Source organism: Morone saxatilis, unplaced genomic scaffold, assembly GCF_004916995.1.
Source record: "Morone saxatilis isolate NCDOM2014 unplaced genomic scaffold, NCSU_SB_2.0 Contig10, whole genome shotgun sequence".
In the NCBI taxonomy this organism is placed as follows: domain Eukaryota; kingdom Metazoa; phylum Chordata; class Actinopteri; family Moronidae; genus Morone; species Morone saxatilis.
In genome coordinates this window covers 5863732-5879745 of record NW_023339652.1, presented here as the reverse complement: position 1 = coordinate 5879745, position 16014 = coordinate 5863732, and the positions used below count along the sequence as shown (strand labels likewise).

General features: G+C 44.1%; 1 protein-coding gene across 1 annotated transcript in view; it reads right to left on the bottom strand.

The window, feature by feature from the left end:
* golgb1 (golgin B1) overlaps positions 1-13877 on the bottom strand; it is a 16046-nt gene extending 2169 nt beyond the window's left edge. The window contains exons 1-15 of the mRNA XM_035680709.1: positions 13758-13877; positions 13222-13389; positions 13017-13139; positions 12097-12210; positions 11132-11825; positions 10960-11036; positions 9796-9856; positions 3918-9012; positions 3429-3840; positions 3077-3310; positions 2160-2996; positions 1789-1982; positions 1546-1705; positions 1177-1277; positions 1011-1082 (exon numbers count right to left, since the gene is read on the bottom strand). Coding sequence (XP_035536602.1) covers positions 1011-1082; positions 1177-1277; positions 1546-1705; positions 1789-1982; positions 2160-2996; positions 3077-3310; positions 3429-3840; positions 3918-9012; positions 9796-9856; positions 10960-11036; positions 11132-11825; positions 12097-12210; positions 13017-13139; positions 13222-13389; positions 13758-13877 — 8462 coding nt within the window. The remainder of the gene's footprint in view (positions 1-1010; positions 1083-1176; positions 1278-1545; positions 1706-1788; positions 1983-2159; positions 2997-3076; positions 3311-3428; positions 3841-3917; positions 9013-9795; positions 9857-10959; positions 11037-11131; positions 11826-12096; positions 12211-13016; positions 13140-13221; positions 13390-13757) is intronic.
* Positions 13878-16014: the final 2137 nt, after the last annotated feature.

Sequence of the window (16014 nt, the reverse complement as noted above, 5' to 3'; positions counted from 1 at the left end):
TAATAATAATAATAATAAAAACAGATGTTAGCTGTCATATTTTGTTGATTAAACAAGTTTATCAGAGCTAAAAAAAAAAGGCACTAGATGAATTCTATATGTAAATACATTTAATCAAGGCGGTAATAATCGATGACTTATATACACTCTATAACCTTGATATATGGAAGAGCAACATAATACAACACTTGTAGTCTTATTATGCAAGGTGTATCATTTAGAATTGAAGTAATTAATTGACTAATCGATTAGTTGGCCAAAGGAAAATGATGATTTATCATCTAAGTCATTTTTTTTCTTAGTGTTCGGCTGGGTTTTGGTTCTTTACACAAGAAACAAGCCAATTTGTCATGCTTGGTTTAGGACAACTGTGGATGTACATTTTCAAACAATAGACTGAGAAAATAATTGACTGACTGATAACAAAAACAATTGTTAGTTGTATCCCTAGTATATTTATGGAGTATATAGCTATAATATATACCTCTATTTATCTGCTTTATACTCTTTATACTGCTTAAAGTATTCTAGTTTTATTAGGCAACACACTGTAAACTGAACACATATCATCAATCTTTTATGTGGGGAACTTGTTAGCAAACATTTTGCTAGTTTTACTGTACACATCCAGCAGTTTTGGAGCAACATTAGCATTTATTTGTCTTGTCCACTAACTCCGGTGGGAAAGATCTGTCTCTTTGGCTGCTAACTGCTCCACTATTTTCACCAGCTAGTCGCTTACTTTGTGTGTCTGTAGGTTTTGTTTGTTTTGTTTTGTTTGTTAAACTTGTATTTATTCAGGGAAGGTTCACTGAGAGGCAGTTTCTCTTTTGCAGGTTACACATTCACACCTGGAAGCTGGACCTCTGTGGGTTTGGCACTACAAGCGAACCCTCTTCACATTACACATATGGTCATTCAATCCATTAATCTAAACATACTGCTTATAGCAGCTTTAACTTCCCTACACGGGATTTACAGCCTCTTTGATCTCGTATCACATTTCATACCGTTTGAGTCGATCCTGTGTGTCCATAAGCTGTTCCTCAGCAGCCACCCTCTGCTGCATCTCTTCTTCCAGCCTGAATTTAAAGTTACAAGTCAATTAGTATCTGCATGTTTTAATCATACTGCTTGCAGAACAGTATTTCTGGTCAAGTGTGGCCTATACTATACCTTCTCTGTAGCTCTTTGACCTCAGCTATGTAGGTGTGGCTGTCCAGCTGGCTACTCCGCTCCTGTGGGGCTCCAGGAGCACTGTCCACTTCCTCTGTGCCCTGTGAGAAGACAATGACAGTGTAGAGAATTCACATTATGTGCAACATCCTTATCTTGTTTTTATCTTGTTGATTTTGTAGTTTATATTGTGCCTTCTGCTCGCCAATTTTACACCACTTCAGGGCTCACAAGTAGATTTTGATTCATTTTAAGGGGAAAGAAGCCATAAAGGTTGGGAAATGACTTAAATCCTGTGATTTTAGCAATGATATCAACAGAATCTATTATTTTCCTGGTACAAATACAAGCAAATGTTTAGGCCCCTACCTCTCTTTGATAGTGTTCTTGCTGAAGTTTGGGTTTATGAGTGCGGGCTTCCTCCAGCATGGCGCTGAGTTGCCGCAGTTGTTGGTCCCTGTCTGAGAGTGTGGCGAGGGTCTGCTGCTTCAGCTGCTCTGCTTGAGCCATCCAATCAATACGCTCCAGTCTGAAACAAATTCACATTCAATTAAAGACATTTTTGTTTGTTAAAACTGACTATATTGACAAAACGCTGACTCTGTGCCTCACCTGAGAGTTTCTATTTCCTGCTTGCTCATTTCTACCACATTCTCTAGCTGCATTATGACGCTCAGCATGTCTTCGTTCTTCTTTTTCTCCTCAAACAGCTCCTGGCTGACTTTAATCAGCTCTCCTGCTCCCAGTCGAGCCAGCTCTGACTTCTGTTTCTTGAGCTCAGACGTCTGTGTTTGAAGCTGCTCCAGCTGCGCAGAGAAGGAAAAGCAAAAAAATACATTGAAATTCTCCAACATCAATGAAAATCATAAATAAATAATCAAAATAATACACATCACATCCTTGATAGTTTTTTGCCAGGAAAGTTGTAATATCTGTGCGTTCATGACTAAATATTTACATTTCTTGTCTGACACGTTACCCACCAGTCTCTCCCTGTCATTCTGCAGGGCTTGTAGTGCGTTCTTCAGCCCCCACACCTCTCCGGTGGAGCCTCCGGGGCTGCTGTGTGCTGCGTGGCCACCTGCCTTGCTCATCTCTTCCAGCTTCAGGCTCAGCTCCTGGGCCTTGTTTACTGCCTGGTCCCTGCTGTCCTGGAGGGAGGCCATAGCTTTTGAGAATGACTGGTTCTCTGCTCTGAGCTTCGTTGCCACCTCTTTCTCCTCTAGCAGCCTCTGTTCGACAGCCAGCAAGTCTCGGGCCAGCTCTGCCACTCTCTCCTGGGCGTTTTCCGACTCTGTCCGCATCACACCTCCCTCCCATCGAAGCTCAGCTAGCTCTTTGCTACTGCTCTCCTGCCCCTGTCTCTCCTTCAGTAGGGTCTCCTCCAAAGCCTCCACTTGTTCTCTCGCTGCTTGCAGCTGCTCCCTCAGCTTCTCAACCTCTGCACCGGGCGCATCCTTCACCTGCGATGCGGTCGTAAAGTCAACAGCTTGACTAAGAGTCTCCCTTTCTACTCTGCCTGCTTCTACTTCTGTCTCTCTGACTCTGTTAACACTCTTTAACTGACTTTCCAATTCCTCACGCTCCCTTTCCAGAGTGGCAATACGCTCTCGCTGAGCTGCCAGAAGCTGTTTGTGTTGGGACTCCTTCATGCTCAGGACTTGGTTAAGTTCATCACGGTAGCCGTGAAGCTGAGCGGACAGCTTGGCCTTTTCAGCATACAGGTCATCTCTCTGGACCAGCAGAGAGCGCAGCTCTTCCTTCAGGCTGTTGTTCTCTCCTGCCGCCTCTTGTATCAAACCATCTTTCTCCATCATCACCTGTGACACAATCAAAGTATTATATTGGCCACTGAAACAAGCTCTACACATGCTGGAACCTTTATGCGTTTGTGTGTTACCTGCAGGTGTTTCTCCTCCAGCTGTTTGTACATGTTGAGGACTCTGTCTCGGTCATCCTGCAAGGAGCCCATGGCCTTCATGAAAGAGTCCAGTCTGGCTTTTCTGTTGTTGCTCTCTTCCTCTGCCTTTCGTAGTTTTTCTTCCAGATCCCGCACTTCGCCTCGTCTCTGCTCCAGCTCCTCCTCTGCTCCTTGTGCCCTGCTGTCAGCCTCCTTCCTAGCCTCTTCTGCTGCCTGGGAAATAAAACACACATGAATTGTGAGAATTTTTTAAAGAATATTTGCCTACTGATTTCTCAGTACACATACATGAAACACATAATATGTACTTTAGATGAAAACATGTCAATACCTCAGTAACAGCTTGCTCCTTCTCCCCCAGCATTTCCACCTCTCTCCTTTCCTTCTCATTTAACTCAGTCTGTAGACTCTCTGTCAAGGCCTTAGAGGACCGCAGGTCTGTCTCTAGCTGCTCCACGTTCAAACACAGCCGCCTCTCTTCTGCCTCCCTCTCCTTCAGCTCAGCCCTGGCCTGGTCGACTTCACCCTGCAGCCGACCCACCGCCTCCTCCAGAGCTCTGGCCCTCTGTTGGAGACTCTCCACCTCATTTTTCAGGGCCTGGGCTTCGTTCTGTGCAGACTGCAGCTCAGTTGTAGTTTGCTGAAGTTTGCTCTTCTCCTCCTCAAGGGCAGCTTGGCTCTCTGTGACTTTCTTTTCATCCTCTTCCAGTTTCAGCTGCAACTCTTTGTTTGCTTTCTCTAGTCTGAAAAGAAAGATCTTGTGAGTTTTGAGTTAATATGCTGAACAGAGAAATAAGATCAATAGAAAGAGGGTTTTTACCTTTCCACTGCAAGCTGAAGTTCCTCTTTCAGGGCAGATTCTCGCTGAAGCTGTTCTGCCAGTTCCTTGGCTCGCGTTTCAGCCTCCCGGACTTCAGCCTCCTTACCCTGCAGAGCATCATTAAAGCGAGTCTCCCACTGTCGGGTCTCGTCCAAAACTCTGTCCCGGTCATCTTGCAATGAGGACATGCAACGTGAGAAGGCGGCTAACCTGGCCAGAGACTCGTCCAGACGAGCTTGCATCTCCTGGGCCCGTCTCTCAGCTCCTTCAGCGATCTCTCTGGCCTCCAGAGTGGCTTCCTCTTCCTTTTCCCTTTCATTGTATGCATCTTCCAGCCTCAGCTCCATCTCCTTCAGTTCAGCTCCCAGCCTGAATCTCACAGAGTCAAGGGTTTGTTCTGCCTCAGCTCTCATCATGGCCTCCTTCTGTTGGACGTTCTGTTCAAGGGTTGTTTTCTCAGCTAAAGCCTCGCTCGCCTGCCTCAGGGACTCATCCAGCTTGGATTTGCAGCTCACCAACTCTACCTCAGTCCTTTTCAAGTCTTCTACAGTTTTGGAAGTCTCCTGCTGGGATTGTTCTAGTTTGTTGTGGAGCTCATCGTGGCCTAGTTGCAGCGCCTTAGCTTCTTTGCCCAGTTCACTGATCCTCTCCTGGTACTGGATGCAGTCCTTCTGCAGCTGACGGACCTCCAGCTGCTTCTCCCTCAGCAGTTCTTCCAGCTGACGTGCTCTGCTCTGACTACCTTCCCTGACCCTCTGAGCAGACCTCAGCTGTTGCTCCAGCTCCCTCTGCTTGCCAGACTCTGCTTCAGCCTCAGCTCTTTCTCTCTGGGCTTGCCTCATGTCCTCCTCCAGCCTGGCAGCCCGGTCACGCTCACTCTGAGCCTCGGCTTCGAGTTCGGCTCGCTCCCTCTCCAACCTCTCCACCTCCCGCTGCAGCTCATTGAGGTGCTCCCTGTTGTCCGCTGCCTCTTGCTGGTAGCCGGCGATGCTCCCGTTGAGCTGAGCCAACTGGTTCATCAGACGCTCCTCCAGGTTGTCTTTCTCAGTTTCAAGGCTTCTGAGGAGCTCTTTGAACTGGGCTTCCCTCTTTGAACCCTCTTCAATCAGGCTCTTTTCTCTCTCTTTGCTCTCTTGAAGGCACTTCTCCAGGGAGGCCATCAGGCTCTCCTTCTCTTTACTCTCATGAAGATCTCGCTCAAGAGAGGCCAGCTGAGCTTTGAGTTCAGCCTCCTGTTCCTGCCACAGTTCCCTTTCTGCAATGACAGCTGCCTCCATCTCCCTAATTTTATCCTCTAATAAAACTTGAATACCTTTAGTCATTTCTGCTTGCTCTTTTTCCTCAGTAGGTTGCACATGTGTTTCTGGTACATGCACTGCAGCTATTTGGTCAGTTGGCATCTCCTCAGTGGTTAAGGCTAGTTCTTTGTTTTCAGACTTACACTCAACAGGCTCTGCTCTCGTCATCATTAGGTCTGATTGCTGGGCAGTGACAACCTCTTCTACAATAGCCGAAGAGCTGGGCAGAGTATCCTGAATTACATTGTCTTCTTTATCTCCTGTTTGGGCAATCTGTCCCCTCAACTCTTCAATCTGCTGTCCTAAAGAGTCTCTTTCTGCCACTGTAGCATCCAACTCAGCTTTCAGAGTCCCCAGCTCATCTTGAAGTCTTTCAACTTCAGCTTTGAGAGCCATGCCCTCTCGTTTAATTCCGGTCTTTTCCTGCATCTCTCTTAGTCTCTCATTCTCCTCCTCTAAATCAAGTATTTTCTGCTGCTTTGTTTTGGCAAACTTTCTCATTTTGTCTTTTACTGTATCCACCTCTTTCTGTGCCTCTTCTGCCTGTCTTTCAGCTTCCTGCTTGGCAGCCTCATGCGTTCTCACCTTGGCTGCAAGCTCTTGTCTCTCCTGCCTGGCAGCTTCCAGGACCCGCCTCACTCGCTCTGCCTCGTCGCTCACGTTCTCATATGACTTGAGCAGAGTCTCGTACTCGTCCTTCATGCCTTGAACCTTTTCCTCCCATTCTCTGCATGTTTTGGTGGCCTCTTCTTTAGCTAACTCCACTTCTCTCTTACAGGCATCTTTCTCATTTAGTATGCCCTCCATGGCGAGTTTGAGGCTCTCACAAGATGATCCAAGGCTTTGGTTTTCCACTAATGTCCGGTCAACCTCATCAATCAGTCTAACTCTTTCTGCTCTAAGCTTCTCCAGCTCATCTTCCGCTGACTCCATTTTCTGCTGCAGTTCGGTTATGAGCGTCTCTGTTGAAGCTAGCTGTTCCTTCTGGGTTTTGTTTTCTTTTAAGGCCTCTTTGCGAGAGATCAGAGCAGCCTGAAGCTTCCGTTGAAGCTGCTGGATCTTTGCCTCGCTGTCTTTTTCTTCCTCTTGCTTTTGTGGAAACTCAAACTCTAACCTTTGGGTTTTTTCCTGCTCAGCCTTCAGTTCTTCCTGCAAAGAAGATATGAGCTGATCTTTCTGAGACACTGTGTCCTGCATTGAGAGTATGAGGGAGTTCTGCTCACTAAGCTGCTGACTTAGCTCCTTGATTTCATGGTTTTTATTGTCGAGGAACTGCTTAAAGTTCTCCACTTCAGCCTGAAGAGTTGCAATTGAGGATGTAGAATCTGTAGATGTTGCTTTGGCTGCAGCTTCCATCTCTGCTTTTAGGGTCTCAGCATAAGATTCAGCTTGGCGATGCTTTTCTCTAAGATCATTAATTTCCTCTGAGAGTGCATCAATCTGTCTTTCCTTTTCTCGTAGTATTTGTAGCTCTTTGCCCAGTTCCAATAATTCAGCCTCCTTCAGTGACAAACTGGCATGGGCTTCCTGCAGCTGCGTCTCTAGCTCTGTGTTAGCCATCCGCACAGTGTGGATCTCTTCTCGAAGAGATTTCAGAGATTCCTCCATTTGTGCAGAAAGGACGTCAGACTGCTCTGCAGGACGCTGAACTGGATCGCTGGATTGCGGTTGTGATGAATCCGTCTCCGATGTGGCAAAGTCCACCCAATCCTCCTGGACCCAATCACCTGCTGCCTGCTTTTCCAAATTTTCAACCAGTTGCTTGGTCTCTCGGTGAGACATGTCTTCTCTTTCAGTGCTCACATTTTCTTCTAATTCCCTCAGTTTAGTCATAAGAGCTTCTTGCTCACCGCTCTGCACCTCAAAACGCTCCATCAGCTCGCTGTATTCTTCTTTCTGCTGCTTCAGTTGCTCACGGTGGTGCCTATCTTTCTCTTTCGCTTTGCGGATGGTTTCCTTGCGAGATTCTTGGGCCTCCTGAACTTTCTTCTGAAGGGTTTCACATTCTGCTTCGAGAGAGGTCACTTGGGATTGTAATGCAGTTGTTTCAGAAGTAATGTCAGCCTGCTGAGTGTTTTCAGCTTCTTCAATTAGCTTTTTATTCAAAGCAAGGGTCTCAGTGAGTACTTGATCCTGCTGGCTAATTTTCTGCTCAAGAGTCTCAACTGCCTCTTCTTTGGATCTTAAAGCTTGCTCAAGTTTGAGGAGTTTTGCCTCCATTTCCTGAATCTCATGTTCTCTATATTGTCCTACCTCTGGAATGTTTGCAGGAGTTTCTACCTTTGCTGTCTCATCTTTCTCTTTCAATTTCTTTGCTTCTACCTCAAACTCAGCAACTTTCTTCATGAGCTCTTTGCGTTGCACAAGTGCAGCCTGCAACCTCTTCTTTGTGTTTGTCAGTTGGGTTTCCAGTACTCCCTTTTCCTTCCTTAAACTAGTGAGTTCACCATCTACATGAGCAGCTGAGTCTTCATAACTTACTTTCTGTTTCTCATCTCTGACTTTCTCCAGTTCCACTATCTGCTCCTTCAGTTTATTGACTTCACCATCTGTCTGGAACTTCTCTTCTTCTGCTTGGAGGAGTTTAGAAGACATACTGTCATTGAGCTCCATTACTTCTTGCTCTTTTTGGCTGAGAAGGAGCTGTAGCTCACTGATCTCAGAGTCCTTCTTGGACAAAGTATCATTGTTGAGCTCTGATGTCTGAGAGTATTCCAACATGCTGTTTTCCATATCTTGAAGCCTCCTTTCAAGCTCAGAGGAGAGGAGCTCCCTGTCCTCTAGCTGAGCACTCAGCATCCTGGCTTGCCCTTCCTGTTCAGAGAAAGCTTGGCGTGCCATTTCCAGTTCTGCCTGCAGGGCCTGGATTTTGTCCTCCTTGGTTTTACTTTCAGCGTTTAAAATGTCTATCTGTTCTTCTAGAAGCTGCATTTCAACACTGTGTTTCTCCACCCCAGAGCTGCTTTGTTGAGAAATCTTGTCCAAGTCCTCTCTGGCTGACTTAAGTTCCTCTGCAAAACTATTGGCCTGGGACTCGGCCTCTTCTTTGGCAGCAGTAAGGGACTCTGCGTCTTCTTCCAGGCCCTTGATTTTCTCATGTGACTCAGCAGCTGCCTCTCTGAGCCTCTGAAGCTCAGCCAAAAGCTCACTATACCTCTTCTGAAGTTCCTCAGCTAAGGCCTGAGCAAACACCTGGCCAGAGGGAACGTTACCCTCTGTGGGGGAAGAACTCTGCTGAGTCAGATGAACTTGTACCGTCTCTCGGATGATGACAGAGGAGGACTCCACTTGAACTGTGGAGGTTTCTGACTCCATGCTTGTCGCCTCCCACGACTGCAACTGCAGCTGGCCAAAGTCTTGCAGGATGGACGGCCACTCCTGGCCTCCATCTTGATTCACAGCTTCCAGAAGGGTCCAGCTACTGTGGGCCACCTCTGAATCACTACTGGCGACCATCTCATCTGAGGAAGTCCCTTTGGATTCCTCTGGGGATTCAGACTGGTGTCCAATAAGCTCTGGGCTACTCTCATTATCAGCAGAAATGGAGAAGACTGAGGTGTTCTCAGCAACTAAGGTGGTCTCCTCTTCTTGTGTATCCTCCATGAAGTCAGGAAGGGCTGAAGAACTGTCATGGGGGGGCGTACTGGCATCCTGACCCTGTTCTGGAGTCTGATTGTAGTTTTCACATGATGTAACTTCACTAATGCTGTGCTCTTGAGCTAGTCTGAGGGACTCCTGCAAGGCAACCAGCTCATTGTCTTTTTCAAGTAGCTGCTGCTCCAGTTCAAGTAAGCGAGCTGTGGAAGTCAATAAAGAAATATGGAATTAGAAAAACATAATGTTTCAATAAAAAATCCATAAACCTGGCAACAGTAATTGTTTTATATGAGCAGTGACAACTCTGAATGAAGTGAAAGTGTCCTGGCTTTAAACAAACATATCAATATAGAGGGTGCGTGCCGCTAGGATACATTACTGTTCAAAGTTCATACTGAGAGCTTTATAAATTAATACTTAACGAGGCAAAATCAATCCCAGAAACAGAATGAACCATTTTTATTATCTTGAACAGTCTAGTGTAAGACCTTTGCACATTAGCATGCTGTACATTAAACAAATCCAGAGAGAGGATAGGCAAGCCTGTTATATTGCGTCCTGTATGAGTAGTAAGTAGACTACTCATACAGGACATAGAAGTATGACTTTGTAAACTTTTCATTTGTACTGATTAAAAGGCATATACATGGACACCTTTATAATACCACAATGATTCTGAGGGGATTATGGTAAAATCAATTTCTATCAACTTGTTACAATTAAAATAAAAATAAATAATAAATAATTACAAAAACAGTGGGTATCAGTGTGTAAGAATCACTTTAAGGTTGTAGCTGTTAATGGTAGATCTAATTTTACCAACGTTATACTACTGGGTATAATAATGCATCATATGGCTGCAACTAATGATTATTTTTATTTCTGATGCTTGAACATGCTGATCTTGACCATTACGTTTGATTCTATTTTCATGTAATTCATTTTATTTTTGGAGAGATAACCAACAAATCCTGTTTATGTACCTTTTTTAGCTTCAGATGAATCCTGTGCTGATGGTTCAGTCACAGCATCTCTTTCAGACATCTGAAACAGAGAGAAACAAAAAATGAGAACTGGCAGACTTGAAAGTTTTTGATCTCATGATTATGATCATCTACTATGATTTCTCATACAATTTAAAATCAGCCACATATATGGCTGTAGTGTAGGTTAAGGTCGGACAGGACAGTCAGTCATAACAGTGGATCAGTGCAGAAGGGATTAGACGCACTTTCTCCCACTGAGTTTAAGTATTGTCTGTCTATGACCCTGCTTCTGTCCTGTCTGGGACTGCCTTACATCACCTGTCCAGACACCAGTTATGTCCCTGGACCAGTTGTAGAGGATAAGACCAGTCAGACAGCCCTGCTCTTAAAATACAAGTTGACTCCGCAAATTTATTTTAATGAAAAGTGCACATGACACGGTTGTCTGACTTTGTAGATAGAACTACTTTAACTTCTTATACCTCAGCTTATACTAAGCTTCCAGTCCCTCATCTTCCACTTCAACACCTTTTTTTAATCGTATAAACAGAGACGCAGCATAACAGAAACTCATTACAAAGGCACTGAGAAACTTTGAAGTTAAAGCTTTGCAGAGATGATACATCTTGCAGAGTATCAGAGCTTATTTAAGATTTCTTTTTGAAGTTTGTATCTCAAGTAAAACAAGCTGCTGACATCTGGTGTTAAGCAGGTAAGGATGCCCAAAACAACTCACACTGTGATTGTAATGTGATCTAATCAGCTAGACCATATTAGGAGGTGGCCAGGCTCGCATTGTGACTGAATCACAGAAAGTGTCCACATTCCTAAGACAGAAACCCCCGCCCAGCAAGTTTAAAGGTCACTTAACTCCGCCTCTTCCTGCTCGCTTAAACTGCCCGCAAAAACTACAAGTAGTTAAAAAAGTGATTTAAAAATGAAAGACGGCAGTTCCCTTGACCTTGAATGCACCATTTGTTCTGAGTCCTTATTTACATATTGAGATCTGATGACATTGCACGGAGAACTGAGAGAACAAGAATGTATTTTAATACCAGATGTAAATGCATAAGCCTGCAGATTGGATGCCGCTATCCAGATAATGTATCCAGATATAGATCATATGTTAATACCAGGATTAATTGCGTTCTTAGCACTGACCATTACAATCTGCTGCTCCAGCTCTTGTATCTTTGCAGCAGTTTCCTCCTGTTCTGTGGCTTTTCTGTTTAATTGTTCTGAAAATCAGAGATTCATATTAAAACAGTCAGTGCTGAACACATAAAGGTTAAGATTAACACAGTGAATTCTATAAACAGATTCATTTTCTTACCCTGAAGGGTTTCCATGGTGTGGGTGAGCTCGGCAGAATGTTCCTCACTCTCACTGCGTTCATCTTTCAGCCTTGTCAGTTGTCTCTCAATAGACTGCACAGTGTCCAGGAACAGAGAAAGGTCAGCAGGGGAGGAGATTTCCTCTGCTGCTTGCACATCTCCTGGAGTCAGAGATCGTAGATGTTTCCAGATTTCAGCCAAGATCTCACCCTTCTTCTGGGCATCTTCATGCTCCTCCTTAAGCTCTCTCTGTAGTTTATCCACTTCTGACGTCTCCCTCTCTGAGGCGTCCTGCCTGGCATGGTCGACTGCCACTCTCATTGAAGCAAGCTCACTTTCAAGCCGAACTATTTCCGCCCTGTCTCTCTCCAGAGTATCGAGGGTCGCTTGGGCGGCTGCAAGCTCATTCTCTTTCATCAGAGCCAGTTCTCCCTCCAATCTGGCAACTTCCACCTTCTCCTTCTCCAGAGCCTCCTGACTAACATGCTCTGCCTCTCTCAGTGAGGCAAGCTCGCTCTCTTGCCTCACCATCTCTACACTCTGTCTTTCCAAGGCCTCCAGGCTGATTCGGAGGGCTGCGAGTTCTGCATCGGCCCTGCTGGTCCGTTCGGCCCACTGCTGCCTCTCCTCCTCCCTCTGCTTGACGGCCTCGGCCAGCTCCTGCTCCATCTGCCGGAACTGAGCAGTCAAGATCTGAGCACAAAGAGAACAAGACAGAAAGAAGGAAGCTATAAATGGGTGTGTGTTGTGTGGCTCAGCCAAACAATGCATAATGATGACATGCCATCGTGCTGTAGGGTGTGTTTGTTTGAACAGTCTTCTTTTCATCTAGCAGGACCAGTATTTATTCCAACTAAGGCATATGTAAATATCTGCCAATATGTGGAACAGTCTCTAAACCCACATACGTGCAGTATAATTTGTGCAGCTGCACAAATGGCATCCAGAAGAACAGGATCTGTACCTGTTTTTGCTGGTCAGCACTGCTCACTTCTTGCTGCAGCATTTCAAGCACTTGGGACCGAGAGTTTAAGGACTCCTCAAGCTCTTCACAACGCCTCTGTGCAGCATGCAGGGCCTAGGGGAAAGAAAAAAAAAGATCAAATGATTGTAAAAAGGGTGAATGTATCTTTGAAGTTTGGCCACCATATGCTCTTTCACTGGTGGATAAACTGGTGTTTATTCACAAGTTCATAAACTGTCATTAAAGAATGAGGAATTCCTCTTTTAAGCTAGAGTTATTTTCAAGATAAAGTGTTTAGTTAAAGTTTATGGACTATGTTTGGACCTGGTCTGGAGTTTTCTTGCATGCAATTTGGAGGTCTAAGGATAGGGGTTGCGTTTATTAAAGCCTTCTGAGACTAAACTGACATTGCTTTACAGGACAGTAGTATTACATTTAATTTTTTTAATTTGATAATAATTGTTTTTAATACTTGATATGCCTGTTTCAAACAATCAAACTTAATTGATTGGTCGATAGGAAGAAAATTAGTCTGCAATAATTTTGATTAAGTCATATTTTTAGCAAAAATGCCAAAATTTTTGCGGTTCCACCTTCTCAAATGTGAATATTTGCTGGTTTTCATCTTTTGTCTTTAATTATAGTAAACTGAACATATGACATTTGACTGTAGGTCGAAAAACAAAAAGAAAACATGTCTTTTTATAGACCAAACAATGAATCAAGGTAATAATCAGTATATCAATAGATAATAATTTATCAATAATCACATTTAATATTAGTTGCAGCTCTACAAACAAGAAAAACAGATGGAAAAATGATAACAATAATACTAAAGAGTAGGTGTCGAATGGATCAATTACAAATTCATAAACCACAAATAAGGAGTTTGTTAATTTAAGAACTTCTGGATCTTTTACCTGCTGAAGTTCTCCGTCATTCTGTGACTGTGCCGTGACCTTCATCAGCTCCTCTTCATGTTTCTGGATCTGTTCCTGGAAACGTACATCCTTCTCACAGACCACAGCCTGCAGCTTCAGCAACTGAAAACAAACACAACCAATCATTTTAGAGCTTCCTCATGAAATTTAAAAACATTCATTACAAAGTCCAGAGCTACGTCACCTGTTCAGCATGGACAGATTCCTTCTCCTGAAGGAGCTGCTCGGTGGTCTGGAGTCGCTCCTGAAGCCCTCTGCTCTTGGCTTCCTCCTCGCTCAGCTTGTTCTTCAGTTCTTGGAGCTCCTCCTCGACCGCAGCACCAGCTCCTGTAAAAGAGCTGTCTGGACTTTGCTGTAGACAAAACAGATGTTCAAGTCAGATAAAAACCAAAGTGCCTGAGCTTTGTGGTTAAAGAGTGGCAGATAATAGTCTGTATAAGATATCTGCTGTAGAAGCAGGGTTTCTGCAGGCTTCAACAGGTTGAATTTAAGACCTTTTAGGACATTTTTAATACAATTATGAATGCAATTTAAGATATATTTCATAGAAGTAATATTAACTTCATTTAATCTAATCCACAATAAAACCTGTCGAAACCACATTTTAAGGCCAAAAAATTCAGATTAATTGATTTTTTAACCTTTTTTAAGACCCTGTAGACCACCTCTTAAAGGTAACTAGGATGATTTGTAATAATCGTATAAGCATGATAAACTTACTGTTGCTCCTCCTTGTCCTTTCAGATCAGTTATCTGTTTGTTTAGTGAAGCCATCTTGGCTTTGGCCTGCAGTTTGAGTTTGGTGAAGCGAGCCTCAGCACAACATTTAATTTCTGGCATTTTGTGAAGCGTACAGCGACGCTGTTACGATGGCGGGGCATGACCAAAGATGTCAACCTGATCATTCAAACCAAGGGCAGGCAGCTGTGTCATGGAGTCTAATCTCTGGCCCACTATATCTCTTTTACAGTGTTTGTGGCCTTTCCGTGGGGCGCAGCGTGCAGTGGGAGTGGTGGACGCAGTTGAAGTGGACCGCCTGTTGCACGCTACACGGTGTCAGTGTTTGACTTCCTATGAGGTACAGACATATGCACTGGGGGGGAAAAGGAAAAGTGTCCCCCCGCGGTCCAAAATGAGATCTGCCCGAGCTCAGACATGGAAAGCCGCAGTGATTTTTTAGAACCTTCTTTAAACTGTTTATTGATAATGATATATAGGTATTAGTTAAATATCAGAGACCAACCTTGAGATTTGCTAACAGAAGCTGAATGAGTGAAAGACAGAAATTAAGACGCAATAAAACGAGGCTTACTGAATCATAAATTATAATGCCTTTTTAACTTTTATAAGCTCTTAAAACATAGCCGTTTGTTAACCATAGGGTCTTGTTAGTGTTTATAGTTGTACGTGTATGTATATAAATTGTTTTAATCGACATTTTGTGTTTTGTCAGTGAAAAGCTCCTTCCCAAATTAACTATTTGTCAGGCATTTGTGAGTCAGGTCCTCTCACACGATTTTTGTTGTCGTCCAGCTTGTCGATTTGTTCGTTGTTTACTCTGGTGTGTGTCGGCTTTAAGTGCTGTCTCTTATCTGCGAAATGTCACTCTCCACTGTAGTTCCTACGATATAGTAAGTTAGCAGAGGCTACTTAGCGAGCTAACGCTGAATACTAAATAAGGACAGCTTCTTCTTCAAAACCTGCTTTGCTCTGTTTTTATCCTCCTCCGTGCATGGCAGCGTTGTTAGGCAGCCCCCTGCAAGTGTTGTGTTTTTTGTTTTCAGAAGAACGAGGAGCTTTTTGACTCACCTGTGCGACTGCTTCCCAGGTGAATGTGTCTGCTTTTTATTTGATATATTTCCTCGGATGGATGTCAGAGCATAGCCACATCACCAAACATTCCCGGAAACAAAACTTCCCTTGCTCTGATTGGACAGCAGGGATCTGCGTATATAAGGGACTGTCTGCAAATGTCCAGGCCGTCTACTCCTTTCTAGGGAGTATCTGCATTTAACATATACATGATGCAAAAATGAGCCCTTGAACCAAAAGAAAAACCAAAAAAAACAACATTTAATTTCTGCATTTTGTGAGCGTACAGGCGACGCTGTGACGATGGCGGGGCATGACCAAAGAGTCAACCTGATCATCAACCAGGGCAGGCAGCTGGGCAGGAGTCTGATGCTGCTGGCCCACTACACCACAGTGTTTGTGGCCTTCGTGGGGCGCAGCGTGCAGTGGATGGTGGACGCAGTGAAGTGGACCAGCCTGTTTGCACGCTACACGGTGTCAGTGTTTGACTCCATGTACAGACATCTGCACTGGGGGAAGAGGAAAGGTGTCCCCGGCGGGTCCAAAGAGATCTGCCCGAGCTCAGACATGGAGCCGCAGTGATTATCAGAACCTTCTTTAACTGTTGTAGTCTGAAGAAAAGGAAGTCTGAAAATCAGAGACAACCTTGAAGATTTGCAACAGAAGCTGAAGGAGTGAAAACGATGAAAGACGCAAAAAAAACGAGGCCTTACTGAAGTCATAATTATAGCTTTTTACTTTTATAAGCTCTTAAAACATAGCCGTTTGTTACATAGTCTTGTTAGTGTTATAGTTGTACGTGTAGTTATATAATGTGTTTAATCCACATTTTGTTATTGTCAGGAAAAGCTCTTCCCAAACTATATTTCAGGCTATTTGTGAGGCACTATCGGGGGGGGGGGGGACCTGTTGCTGCCATTTATCACCTGCTGATATGACTGTTAATGCAAATGTGTTACAGGGTAATGCAAACTTGGGTAAAATATGTGGGAAGCGCACATACTGGACGCCTCTTCCGTGTTACATTATTGCACTACAGCAGAGGTTAGGATAGGTATTGTTGATTAAAGGCTACATGAAGAATTCAGCATAACACTAAACAGCCAAATGTTGTTGTTTTTATTAACATATGTGCCTGTCTTTTTTTATTTTTCTGTAACGTTTG